This window comes from Vulpes lagopus, chromosome 8, assembly GCF_018345385.1.
Source record: "Vulpes lagopus strain Blue_001 chromosome 8, ASM1834538v1, whole genome shotgun sequence".
Classification (NCBI taxonomy): Eukaryota; Metazoa; Chordata; class Mammalia; order Carnivora; family Canidae; genus Vulpes; species Vulpes lagopus.
The window spans coordinates 90,012,214-90,026,141 of NC_054831.1; the positions used below are offsets into that span (position 1 = coordinate 90,012,214).

The 13,928-nt window shown below is 35.8% G+C and overlaps 1 protein-coding gene across 1 annotated transcript in view; it reads right to left on the reverse strand.

Moving 5' to 3' along the window:
* The window catches only part of LARS1 (leucyl-tRNA synthetase 1), a 76,111-nt gene that overhangs the window by 56,376 nt on the left and 5,807 nt on the right, over nucleotides 1-13,928 (reverse strand). The window contains exons 2-7 of the mRNA XM_041767396.1: nucleotides 10,678-10,796; nucleotides 7,750-7,837; nucleotides 7,279-7,359; nucleotides 4,578-4,715; nucleotides 1,096-1,257; nucleotides 426-538 (exon numbers count right to left, since the gene is read on the reverse strand). Coding sequence (XP_041623330.1) covers nucleotides 426-538; nucleotides 1,096-1,257; nucleotides 4,578-4,715; nucleotides 7,279-7,359; nucleotides 7,750-7,837; nucleotides 10,678-10,796 — 701 coding nt within the window. The remainder of the gene's footprint in view (nucleotides 1-425; nucleotides 539-1,095; nucleotides 1,258-4,577; nucleotides 4,716-7,278; nucleotides 7,360-7,749; nucleotides 7,838-10,677; nucleotides 10,797-13,928) is intronic.

Sequence of the window (13,928 nt, forward strand, 5' to 3'; positions counted from 1 at the left end):
TAAAACCAACACTCCTGGGCAGGCTGGGAGGCTCAGCGGTTTAGCGCCTGCCTTCAGCCCAGGGTGTGATTCTGGAGACTCATGATCAAATCCCACATTAGGCTCCCTGAATGGAGTCTTCTTCTCCCTCTGCCTGTGTCTCTGCCTCTCTCTCTGTGTCTCTCATGAATAAATAAATAAAATCTTAAAAAAAAAAAAAAAAACACTCCTATTATCCCTGTCTTTATTTGTCATAAATACTAAGCAGCTCAGAAACATTAAAACACTGGTAAGACAAAAGGGAAAACAAAGAAGACAAGAGAACAAAAAGGAAAAATAAAAAGAGAAAGGATAATGGGAAAAAGAAAGCTATCTAACAAGCACTGAATTACAATCCAAGAATTTTATGATTTTTGCTGTATTACACCAAAGGACAACAAACGTACCGCTTCCCAAATTTTATTTTGTTTCTTTCTCTTAACGTTAAAAACTGCCACCTGACAAATGAATCATAGTAAGGATTAACATCAGTGGTGATGAAGGAACGACGCCAGTCTACCTATAGGAGAGAAAAGAAAAGGTATTTTTGAGAAACGTGTATATCTCTATGAATAAGAATTCCCACTGACCCAATTATTTACTTTTCGACTCTTCTTTTTTCCAGCCTACATTTATATCAGATATTAAAAGGAAAACAATTTTCGGGTTCCACATATTAAATATAGATTACAACTATATTAACTTGTGTTTAATTTGTCAGTTTTTAAACATACATATTCATATAACAAGCATATAGGAATTATAATAAATTAAGAAAAAACACTTAAATAATACCTTTACATAGTCCTAATATACAAGCTAAACTTTGGCTACTTCATATTCTTTGAACAGAATTCCCTTCTACCAATAGCTAATATATTAAAACATATTCCAACGCAACAAATAATAAAGTACTTTACTATTTACATCAAGGCCCATAACAAGAACAATACTAATTCATTAGTGCAACAGAGGTGGAACACATTATTCTAAATTAAGAGGTGGTCCAAATCTAATATAATCATAAACACAAATGTGTCTTCATATTTTATTAAACTATGGGGATGATGGACATACCTTCAAACCCATTCTCTTCAAATCCTGAATTGCCAGTGGTGGGAAATAATCAAGCCAATGTTCTGCTTCAGAAAATTTAACTATCTCTTCATCAGACAGACCAAGGGATTTCATAATGCCCCACTGATATTTAGAAGATCCAGCTTTAGCAGCAGCCTTACTCTGAAAATAACCAGTAAAAACAAACTTCCATCAAGGACCAACCAACAACTAGTTAGCAAATTCCAGGACCACAATAATTTTAAGTGAATAATTCCATTTGGTAATTTTTAAATTCTAAAACATGCCGTTGGTATGTCAGAATACTAAAGGATTTAGATGTACTATTTTGTCTGCCAAACCATATAATATTATACTAAGACTCTGACATGAGAAATAACTAAGCCATTGGAACCATAAGGAATTATCATCAAACATAAAATGTCAGCACCAATCTCCATTTTCTTTATCCTAACACCACATGTACCTTTTTTTAGTTATGAATAAGCTACTAACAAGAGTATTGTTCTTTTCAACTATTTACCAATATCAAAAAGGCAACCCGAATGTAGGGGATGCAGGTGGATAAAAGAGTTGAACTATAAAACTATAAAAACCATTAAAAAAAAAATATGAAACTACAAAAATGGTTGGCTCAGCTGGTTAAGCAATCAACTCTTGGCTTTGGTTTTGGCTAGGTTCATGATCTTGGGGTTGTGGGATGAAGCCCTGCATTGGGTTCTGAGCTCAGTGGGAAGAGTCTTCCTGTCCCTGTCCCTCTGCTCCTCCCCTTGTTCATGTTCAGTCTCTCTCTCTCTAAAATAAATAGACAAAATCTTAAAAAAAAAAAAAAAAAAAAAAGGAGGGGCACCTGAGTGGCTCAGTTAAGCATCCAACTCTTGATTTCAGCTCAGGTCATGGTCTCAGAGTTGTAGGACCAAGCCCTATACCCAGCTTTGTGTTCAGCAAGGAGTCAGCTTAAGATTTTTTTCTCTCCCTCTGTCCATCCCACCCTTACCCCCCTGCATGCACACTCTCTCTTTCTCTCTCTCTAAAATAAATAAATAAATCTTTAAAAAAAAAAACAAAACTATAAAAAAGCAGGGCAAGGAATTTTGGAGGTGATAGAACTGCTGCGGTGCTAGAAACAGGACTGTGTCAAACCAACACAGCTATCTACTATAAAGAGTGAATTTTACTGTATATACACTTGTTTAAAAAAAATCAGCCAGGATGTTGGAGGAATCAAAGATAAATTGCAGACTGTGACAAATGTCTAACAGTATTATAAATATATGCTACAACTATACTTTGAAGTGGGTAAAAAAGAAAGGAGCTTGAAAAATAACTATGGGGGGGTGTCTGGCTGGGTTAGTTGGTAGAACATGCAACTCTTGATCTCAGGACCATGACTTTGAGCCCCATGCTGGATCGAAAGCTTACTCAAAAAAAAAAAAAAAAGAAAGAAAGAAAGAAAGAAAGAAAGAAAGAAAGAAAGAAAGAAAGAAAGAAAGAAAGAAAGAAAGAAAGAAAGAAGTAACTTTGGAAAAGAATGTGTTGACTAGATTCTAAGGATAAAAAGTAGACAAAAAGTATATATGAACACTACTTTCATTGGTAAAACTATTTCTCTCAGGAGTATGGGTTAGCAATTCGGAAACTACTAGTAGACTAGGACTGAACAAATTACATACTATAAATAATGACAGCCAGGTTTCTCACTGTTGGAGAAAGAAGTCACAAATTAGCAAAGGTTGAAAGCTAAAATGAGCCCCATGGTGCTAACATGGAGCCAGGGTTTTATCAGTATAAAAAAAAATTTTAAGGTAAACTTTACTCCCACTGAAGGGCTCAAACTCACCACCCCAACATCAAGAATCGCATGTTCTACCAAATGAGCCAGCCAGGCACCTCGTAGTATCAACTTTTTAAATGTACATAGAGATAGGTAAAGAAATATAGGCAGGTGCACATATGTGAGTTATCAGGATTATTATATTATTTTATATAGATATAGATATAGATATAGATATAGATATAGATAGATATTCCCTTGCTCCTTCTATTGAGAGGGACTACAGACAATGAATGTATTTAGTATTTGGAACTTATTTCTAAGTATCATTTCTCAATAAGAGGAAACCAGATTCCATGGATAAATGGTTGATTCCAGGACTGTCACAGGGAAAACACAAGATAAACATGGAGTATGTTGGGTACAGGAAATTATAAAGTAAAAAGAAAAGAAAAAAGATGAGAGCATGTCAGATGGACATAAGAACCTACCTAAAAAAAAGAAAAGAAAAAAGATGAGAGCATGTCAGATGGACATAAGAACCTACCTAAAAGACTCTCAATGGCCAAAACCAGAGCAAGTTGAGCACTAACAATAACAATCCCCCAAAACACCAGATAATACTAGAGTATAACTCAAAGAATAAAATAAATATGCATGATTCCATGCAGATAGTAAAAAGAAGACTGAATAAATAAGTAAGTGGGGGAAGAAAGGATAACTATTCCTTTCAGAAGAATTCTAGAGAATATAGAAGGGATGAGGGAAATGGAAAACCACCATTAGAGCAATACAGTTATAACTGTTGCAGGCAAGATCCACTGAGGAATGCTAAATTAGTGAGAAAATATTTAAAAAGATGATATTATTTCCAGGGGCACCTGGCTGGCTCAGTCAGTTAAGCATCTGATCTGACTCTTGATTTTGGCTCAGTCATGGTCTCAGGGTCATAAGAATGACCCTAGCAGTGGGCTCTGTGCTCAGCAGGGAGTCTGCTTGGGATTCTCTCTCTCTTCCTCCCTCTGTCCCTCTCCCCTCCCCTACTCTCACTCCTCTCTAAAATAAATAAAATCTTTAAAAAAAAAAAAAAAGATATTATTCCCAGAGCCTCTAAGTATCTCAAAATATACATGAATCAAAGGGAAAAATGGAATCCTTAGAACAGAAAAATCTGACAGACAACACCTAAACCCAATGATCAAGTTAATATCACCCATAGTAAGATATCAACACCATATACTCACTGATATGATACACTGAAGAGGACACATCACCTCTAAATCTACTCATGAGAAAGTATTAGACAAACCCAAATTGAGGGACATTCTATAAATTATCTGACCAGTAGTTTCCAAAAGTGTCAGTCATAGAAGACAGAAATGGAAGAGACTAGGGGATCCCTGGGTGGCTCAACGGTTTAGCACCTGCCTTAGGCCTGGGGCATGGTCCTGGAGTCTTGGGATCGAGTCCCACATCAGGCTCCCTACAGGGAGCCTGCTTTTCCCTCTGCCTGTGTCTCTGCCCCTCTCTCTCTCTCTCTCTCATGAATAAACAAAATCTTTTTTAAAAAAAATCAAGAGGATAATATTTGGCTTTGTTACTTTTTAAAATTAGAGTACTTTTTACGTGCCAAGTACTGGGAAGACAAATATAAATTAGACATACATATATATAAAATTTTAACCAAAATAAATATTAACCACCAAACCTTTTTTCCTTTAGCTTTATCTTTAATTATTACTTCTTCTGTTTTAACAGTGATTTCTTCCTCTTCCTCTTCTTCATCTGGAAAATCAGGAGGGCAACCATAAAGCTCTATTTCTCTTTTCAACTTATCAGCACATGCCTATAACAAATACAACATTAGCGTGAGATTCAAAATTCAAGGTAGAAACAATATGAATTTTTTTGGCATTTCAAGAGCAAACTAAAACTCTGAAATTTTCTATAATACATCAATACACATGTGGATCATTACAGAAAACTCATATGATACAATTGACGTATATCAAAATTCACTAATTTATCAATTAGTATTTTACTTCATTTATTCAACAAGTATTTATTCAACATTCAAAGTACTCAATGTAGGGGATCCCTGGGTGGCGCAGCGGTTTGGCGCCTGCCTTTGGCCCAGGGCGCGATCCTGGAGACCCGGGATCGAATCCCACGTCGGGCTCCCGGTGCATGGGGCCTGCTTCTCCCTCTGCCTATGTCTCTGCCTTGTCTCTGTCTTTCTATCTCCCTCTCTGTATGACTATCATAGATAAATAATAAAAAAAAAAAAAAAAATTAAAAAAAAAAAAAAAAACAAAGTACTCAATGTAGTATACTATATGTTAGACATTAAAAGTAGCAAGATACATCAGATACAGTGTTATCATTTTGAATACCAACATGAATAACAGCATTTCTCAATTTAAAGATTACTGTCTTATATCTTCTATCATCATCTCAAGCCTGCCAGGCAGAGAAGACACACATTTAGTTAGAGAACACATATGAGAGATGAAGAGGTTTACCCAGTTATAAAGCTAGTAAGCTGCAGAACTACACATGAACTTGGGCTTTCCACCCCAACTCTCCTCAATTATATCATAATGAGTCCACTGTCAAAAATAAAGATGATACCAAATAAATAAATAAGGTACCAAGTAGTGCTAACGTTATGAGAAAAATACAAATGCAAAATTATTTATGAATTTTAGGGATGCCTGGGTGGTTCAGCTGGTTAAGCGTCCAACTCTTGATTTCAGCTCAGGTAACCATGTCAGGGTCATGAGACTGAGTCATGCTGGTGCTCCATGCCAGACATGGAACCTGCTTAAAGATTCTCTCTGCCCCCTATGTTCCACCTCCAGAGCCAAACCACTGAGCCACCCAGGGATCCCCTAGGGGGACTCTTTCATGCAGAAGAATTTCAGTAAATAAATGAGGAAAGAAAAAAAAAATAAAAATTTAAAAAATAAATAAATAAATAAATGAGGAAAGAATGACACAACTAGAAAGTCACCATTTTACAACCACTTATCCAATAACTGAAATAGACAAGGATCTTAAAACCCATGGGTTATTGAGTGACCAAATATTGAGAGGCTCTCAAAGTATCACCCACAGGTTACTTTCACCCTCAGAGGGGATTCCTGGGTGGCTCAGTGGTTTAGTGGCTGACTTCGGCCCAGGGTGTGATCCTGGAGTCCCAGGATCGAGTCCCACATTGGGCTCCCTGCGTGGAGCCTGCTTCTCCCTCTGCCTGTGTCTCTTCTGCCACCCCCTCTCTCTCTGTGTGTGTCTCTCATGAATAAATAAATAAAACCTTAAAAAAAAAAAAAAAGTCACCCTCAGAACGAAGAAATCTTGAGTTGTTAACTTACTATCACTAAACTGGGACAAACTGATGATATATGCCTTTCCATGATACAACAGCAGGTTTACACCTCACCAATGTAATATTCTTGTCAAAATATTTCACCCAAATCTAATCAAAAGGACATTTTGGGACAACTAGAGACATCTGACTAGAGATTAGATGACAATAATATATCAATGTTAAATTTCTTGGAAGTGACAATGAGACTGACGATGCGGAATGCCCTTGTTCTCAAAAGATACATGCTAAAGTAGTTAGAGGTGGCACAACATGCGGGGTGCAACTTACTTTCAATGAGTTCATAGAAAAAGAGAGAACATATTCCATGTGTGTGAACTAAAGCAATTATGGAAAATGTTAATACTTGGTAACTACGCTGAAAGGCTTATGGGTGTTCATTCTACTATCCTTTTTTTTACCTCTTCGACAGGCTTGACGTTTTTCAAGATAAAATGTTGGATAAGCAAAAGAAATAGAAGTTAATTTTCCCAACTCTCTTATATTTAGGGAATCCTTTCAACTCTAATTGTCTGGCCCCTTCTTTTCTGAGAATCATTTCTAATACCTATTTATGACAGATGAAGACTTTTGCAAACGTGACCAAAATATTATACAACTAAAAAAAAGCTATTATACATTAAAAAAAAAAACTGTTTATTTCTTGATGCCGATATCCTATATGTCATGAGTGCAAAAAATTTCATGTTATTTTACTTGTTAATAGTTATTACCAAAAAAAAAAAAAAAAAGCTATTACCTAACTTGAAAGCAAAAATGTCCATATGTATGGTCATCAATAAAGATATCAAAATTACTTAGAGGTCACTGAGACTTTAATGTGTGCCCTTTATGTACTTTTTTTTCTTTAAGCACTTCTTAAAGTGTCTTCTAAAAATTAATTTTCACTATAATAAATTCAACTCATTTCAAAAAACACTGCAATAGAAGTATCTGAAAACCCTATTCCAAACTCCTAAATTGGATATTACATTTGCTTTAAGCTAAAATAAGTAGAAGCCAATCCCAAAAGCAATCTTACCTTGATAGGCATTCCAGTACAGTGTAAACCAAAGGGAAACAGACAAGTTTTTCCTTTCAGTCTCTGGTATCCTACTGCAAACTACAGAAAGCAAACTAAATTTAAATTACAAATTCAAATGTTAGATAAATACAAAATGTTGACTTTTCACAAAGATCAACAGTTTAGTTTTCCTCCACCTCCCTTCCTTTAGAAGTCATTCCAAAATTCTGCCCACCGTTCCTTTTTTCTCTTTTCACCAACTGAGAAATTACTTATGACTACACATCATACTTAGATTGCTGCACACATATATACACAGCATATGCCAGTTAAATATAAGAAAACTTAAGAGAAGTATTAAAATTATGCTTAAAATTAAGGAATTCTAAGTTCCCTTAACAGGAAATAAATTCTATATATGCCATTTTCTTCAAAATAGTATTTATCAAAGACCCTCCATCCCATTATATTAAGCACAGGAAACTTTACCTCACATTTGGATAAAGAAAATGTGTGTCCCAAATGAAGACGCCCATTCATATACGGATATGGAAAAGTTACAAAGTACTTGCCCTTGCTGAAAAAAAATCATGTAAAAAAATAAAGTACAGAGAAGAAAATGTTAACTTTCTTTTAGAGTAGGGAGGTGGAGTGAACATAATGTGTACTACAAACAACTTGCTTAAATTTTATTACTTAAAAAAATGACATTTAAAATTGAATTTATAGATCTGGAAATTAAAAGCCCTCTGAAATTGAAACTTACTTTTGATTTAGAAAGAATAAGATATTTATAGGTAGATATTAAAGAAATAAATATCCTTGTAGCAAATACTAGAGGTTTAACAAGCTAAAATGCTGAGTAAAGATAATTTACTAAAAATAATTTTAATACTCTTAGGATACTGGATTAATTTAATGTTTTAGTAATTAAATGAGATCTGCCTTCATTAGATACACATAAAGCAATTCAAGTCTGTCAGGTAAAATAAAATATCCTCAGTATTATAAGATACATGGTAAAATAAGTTTAAAAGCACTTTTTTAAAGCTGTTCAATTTATTATATCCTCTTTTCCTGTGAATCAAATGTGTAACATACATACCTGTTATGAAGCACAAAAAAATGAACACCTGTAGGCACACTATCCAACTGATGAATCCACTGAAGCTATTCATGTGCTCCTCAACCCTCTCCTACCAGAGATAAGGATCTTAAAATTTAATTTTGTCATATTCTTGATTTTGAATCACTTATACATGTATCTGTGTCCTTAAACAGTGTATCATTTAGTTCTGCTCACTTGTCAGCTTTATTAAAAAATTATATACTGGGGTACCTGGGTGGCGCAGTCAGTGAAACAAGGGACTCTTGATCCTAGGGTTGTAATTTCGAGCCCCACAATAGGTACAGAGATTACTTAGCACTCTATGTTACATTTCTAAGTTTTTCAGTTCATTTTCTTTCACTGTACAAAGAAGCTTTTTCAGTTCATTCTTGATAACTTTAAATTACCTATAATTGGCTAAAATTCTAGAACAAACAAAAGCTTCAAACTACAAAGTATAATATCAAAGACTTTATATTACAACAACACTTTTACATTCTTTGAAAAAAGAAAAAGAAAAGAGAAAGAAAAAAAACCATTAGAATGTTGCTGAAAAGGAGGACACACTTTTGAAATCAGAAAGTCCTGACAAGTAGTCCAGAGTCTGTTGATTCCTACCTATATAACCCTGCACTGGTTAATCTCCCTGTACCTCAGTCTCCTCATCTATAGCACAGGGATAAAAATATTGCTAATCTTGGGGTACCTGAGTGGCTTAGTGTTTAAGGATCTGCCTTTGGATCAAATCGGGATCCTGGGATTGAGTTCCGCATCAGGGTCCCTATAGGGAGCCTGCTTCTCTCTCTGCCAATGTCTCTGACTTTCTCTCTGTGTCTCTCATGAATAAGTAAAATCTTAAAAAAAAATAAAAATTTAAAAATGTTGGTAATCTTAAAGGGTTATTAGGAAGATTAAATGATAATATGCATGCTAAAAATGGCGTATTTTCTAATTTCTTTGCATACCAAACAAAAACTTTTCGAGATTACTACTATAATTGTTGTCAATCTATTTCTTCATTGTAGGAAGACATTTTTCTACATTTCAACATATCTGAAATCGAAACGCATCTTATAATTGACCCATATATTTATTACAGTACTGTTTGGGGGCAGTTATTTTAGTTTTTCCCAGTATCATAATCATTATCTGTAGACTGTCTTATAACTGATGCTTAACATCAAGACAATACAGTACTTATGAAATAAGACCTTCAAATACAGAAACCCTTTAAAATTTATATTTTGTGTCACTATAATATGAATCTCTAATAGAATGATTTCATCAGTCAGCAAAGACGAAACTTCAAAACATTCTCCTTTGTCTAAATATAAAAAAAAAAAAAAACTAGTTTAAAAAAAAAAAAACTTATGTAGAAAAAGTCCTTTAAGAATTCTATAGGGGGGGGAAAAAAAGAATTCTCTAGGAGGGGCACCGCTGGCTCAGGCAGTAGAGCTCATCACTCTTGAATCCAGAGTTGTGAGTTCAGGCCCCACACATCAGCAGAGCTCACCTTATTTAAAGATTTTATTTATTGGGGATCCCTGGGTGGCTCAGCAGTTTAGTGCCTGCCTTTGGCCCAGGGCTTGATCCTGGAGTCCCGGGATCAATTCCCACACTGGGCTCCCTGTATGGAGCCTGCTTCTCCCTCTGCCTGTGCCTCTGCCTCTCTCTCTCTGTGTCTCTCATTAATAAATAAATGAAATCTAAGATTTCATTTATTTATTAATTTATTTGAGGGAGAGAGAGAGAAAACACAACACAGAGGGAGGGGTAGGAGAAGAGGGAGAAACAGAACCGTAAGCAAACTCTAAGCTGAGTGTAGAGACCAATTTACAACCTTGAAAAATGACCTGAGCCAAAATCAAGAGTTAGACAATCAAGTGAACCACTCAGGTGCCCTGTGCCTACTAAAAAAAAAAAAAAAAAAAAAAAGGAATTCCAAAAGGAAACAGGATCCTAATTTCATTTTTTTTTTTTAAATTTTATTTATTTATGATAGGCACACAGTGAGAGAGAGAGAAGCAGAGACACAGGCAGAGGGAGAAGCAGGCTCCATGCACCGGGAGCCCGACGTGGGATTCGATCCCGGGTCTCCAGGATCGCGCCCTGGGCCAAAGGCAGGCGCTAAACCGCTGCGCCACCCAGGGATCCCAGGATCCTAATTTCAAAAGCAGAAAGTAGAAGTTACTCCTTCAGCCTGTTTCAGACATTATAAATACAATCTGTCTTATCCTTTCCATAAAGTGGTTTCTGTAGCCAACAGTTTCGGAAACACAAAGTGTTGAACTTCACAAAGTATTACTTACCCAGTCTGGTTCTCTAAATTAGATGCATCAACCTCAAATACTTTCTCAGTAGCCCATTTCTGTTGGATTTCCTTCTCAATCTTCTTCAAAAAGTCTACCTTGGCTGTTCCTTTTCTTTCCTATTAGACACAAAAGAGAATAATCTATACAGGCTTGTTTTATTTTTTTTTTAAGTTTTATTTATTTATGATAGTCACATACAGAGAGAGAGAGAGAGAGAGAGAGAGGCAGAGACACAGGCAGAGGGAGAAGCAGGCTCCATGCACCGGGAGCCCGACGTGGGATTCGATCCCGGGTCTCCAGGTTCGCGCCCTGGGCCAAAGGCAGGCGCCAAACCGCTGCGCCACCCAGGGATCCCTACAGGCTTGTTTTAAAAAAAAATTTTTTTAACTGGGTTCAAACAAAACCGAGCTGTTTACTGGATAGGCGATTTTTCTGTGGTTATCTCAAATTTTAAACAAACATGATTAAAAATCAGGGCTATCATGATCTGTCCACTTTAAACCTAAAAGGATGGTTAATGAATTATTTAAATATATAAATACTTTTTAAAGTCAGACTAAAGCAGATACTTCTGTCAAACAGATACTGTTCTCATTTAGTTAAAATGCATTAATTCTTAGAAAAGTACAGGATGGAGCAGTAACCTGCTGGCCAGGCTACAATTATCCCCACCAAAGATGGATGTTAACACCTAGTTGGAAGATGTTGAAGGAGGATTAGTCATCTATTTTTTTTTCAAGGAAACTGATGAACTTCTCTCCAAAATAATTAATAGACTATTAATATGAAATTAAAATGAAACACAGAATAGCAAGCATGTCTCTAGTAATATCCGATCTACATGGCAACATTGCCATCATCCTGTAAGCTACTCATGACTGAAAGTGAAAGCAAAGAATACCCATGATCATTCTATCTTTGAGAAAAAAAGAATTAGCACTTCTTTCTCAGTTTGTGACTCTGTGAAAAAGAAAACAAAACAAAAAAAAATTAGCTTATAAGAGCAAGTGTACCAAAGCTAGAGTGGAATGGAATGCTAATAGAAAAGGCAACTGTGAAAGCTAGATACCAAATAATATACAAATCCGATTCTGTTTTTAAATTTACTTTTAGTTTCTAAAACTTTATTTTCTGGTATAAAGTTATTTGAACTGAAATTAGATTTTCTTCCTCTTCCTACATGCTAACATTTCCAGATTCTGCAGCATTTTCAAATGAGAAAATACTCATACTTTTTTTTTTTTTTAAGATTTTTTTAAAAGAAATCTCTACACCCAACATGGGGCTCAGACTTACAACCCTGAGACGAAGAGTTGCATACTCCACTTACTGGGCTAGCCAGGAGCCCCTGCTAAGTACCCTAACACCTGCAATTCAGTCTCCTTTAATCATGCCTCCTCCTCTCTTTTCACCCAATAAGTTAAAAAATGCTTTTCAATGGAGTGCCTGGCTGGCTCAATTGGTAGAGCATACACTCTTGATCATGGGGTCGTGAGTTCAAGTCCCACATTGGACAGAGCTTAAATATATATTTACACATACATTTTATATTACTTTTTTTAAAAATTGGGGCATCTGGCTGACTTAGCAGAACAAACTCACGACCCTGAGACTCTTCATCTCAGGGTCATGAGTTCAAGCCCTATAATGGGCATAGGGTTTACTAAAAAAATAAAATAAAATAAAAATTTTAAAAAGCTTTCTATTCATATCACAGATACGTTGGATTCTTTGCTGTTTTTTAAATGGTTACACAAATTTGCGCACTTTGCAAAGAGGAATTCTGTGCAGTCAAAAATATCCCAACCTTAACTCTATTGCTCCAATAACTATCCTAAATATACTTTATGTATTATGCAATAAAAATAACTATCAGTATTAAGATTAAGATTTAGTGCCTTGTTGGCTCAGTGGTTGAGTTCCTAATCTGTTTTTTTTTTTTTTGTGGCCACAATATGCAAAAGTGGGCAATATATTATTCAATTCTCTTTTAAAATCTTTAAATATTCAACAGGCATTTTTTGAGAACCTGCTATAAGCTATATCTTGAGGATATAATGAAAAGCAAGTTACCAGTCCCTACCATGAACAAACTTCAGTAGTCCTGTGAGAAAGACAGGCAGATATTGACACCACTCTGTGTTTAGTGCTGGCATAGAGGTAATATTGGTGGGTAGGAACATATTAAAGATGGCATAGCATAACCTGTTGATGACCAATGCAGGTGATTAGCTGAGACCTGAAAGATGAGAGAGCAAGGCAGAGATTGGGGAGGCATGAGGACAGAGAAACTACACTGAACAGAGGCTCAGGTGAGACAGGGAGCTTAGCAGAAAAATGCAGAACTACATTCATATTTGAATCAAGGTACTAAGCAATTTGGACTCTTTCCCAAGAATTTTCATAAAAGTATGGTTACATAAGGTAGTTCCTTTTCCAGAGAAGAATAAGGGCCTTCATCTATTCACTCCTTTCCATTTTTGCTGCTAACCACCTTCATTCAGTCCCTTAGCTCCTGTGCTCCTTCTTACTACCAAACCCTCCTCTTAACAGGTAACCTGTAAGTTACAAGTCTATTTCTATACACGTGAACCAGTTTTCAATACTAATACACAAACACTACCATCTGAAGACAAGCTATGGCAGAGACAGCGGGTTGCCTACTCAATACCTGTTCCTTCTTTTTCTTTCTCAACAACAAAAGCCCAGTCTTATTTAAAGTAGTGCATCGGAGCTGGTTAAATGTACTCTTCCATGCTTCTAGATGAAGTCCCAGTTAGATTGGAGCTGTGTTCTAGCAAAGGAGTTTGGGGCAGAAGATCCTACTCAGCCTTTGAAACAGCCTGCACCACGCCAGGGCGCCTGGCTGGCTCAGCCAGCAGAGCATGCAACTTTTGATCTCAGGGTTGGGAATTAAAGTCCTACATTGGGTAAAGAGATTACTTAAAAATAAAATCTTAAAATTAAAAAATTAAAAAACCCAGCCTGTACAATGCCTAACAGATGACTTAATCGGTAAATAGAGTAGGCACGGTGCCTGGACCCACAATACTTATTGGAGTTCACAAAAATAATTTTAATGTATTCTAAAATCAGAAATAAAAAACAAATTTGAAGGCTGAAGAAAAAAGTTTAATATATTGTAAATACATCTAATAAAGTGTGATATTAATTTACTTGTCTTCATACCAACACAGCCTAGCTCATGAAGCCTAGTTGTACCTCCTACCCTCGGGTCATGAGTGATA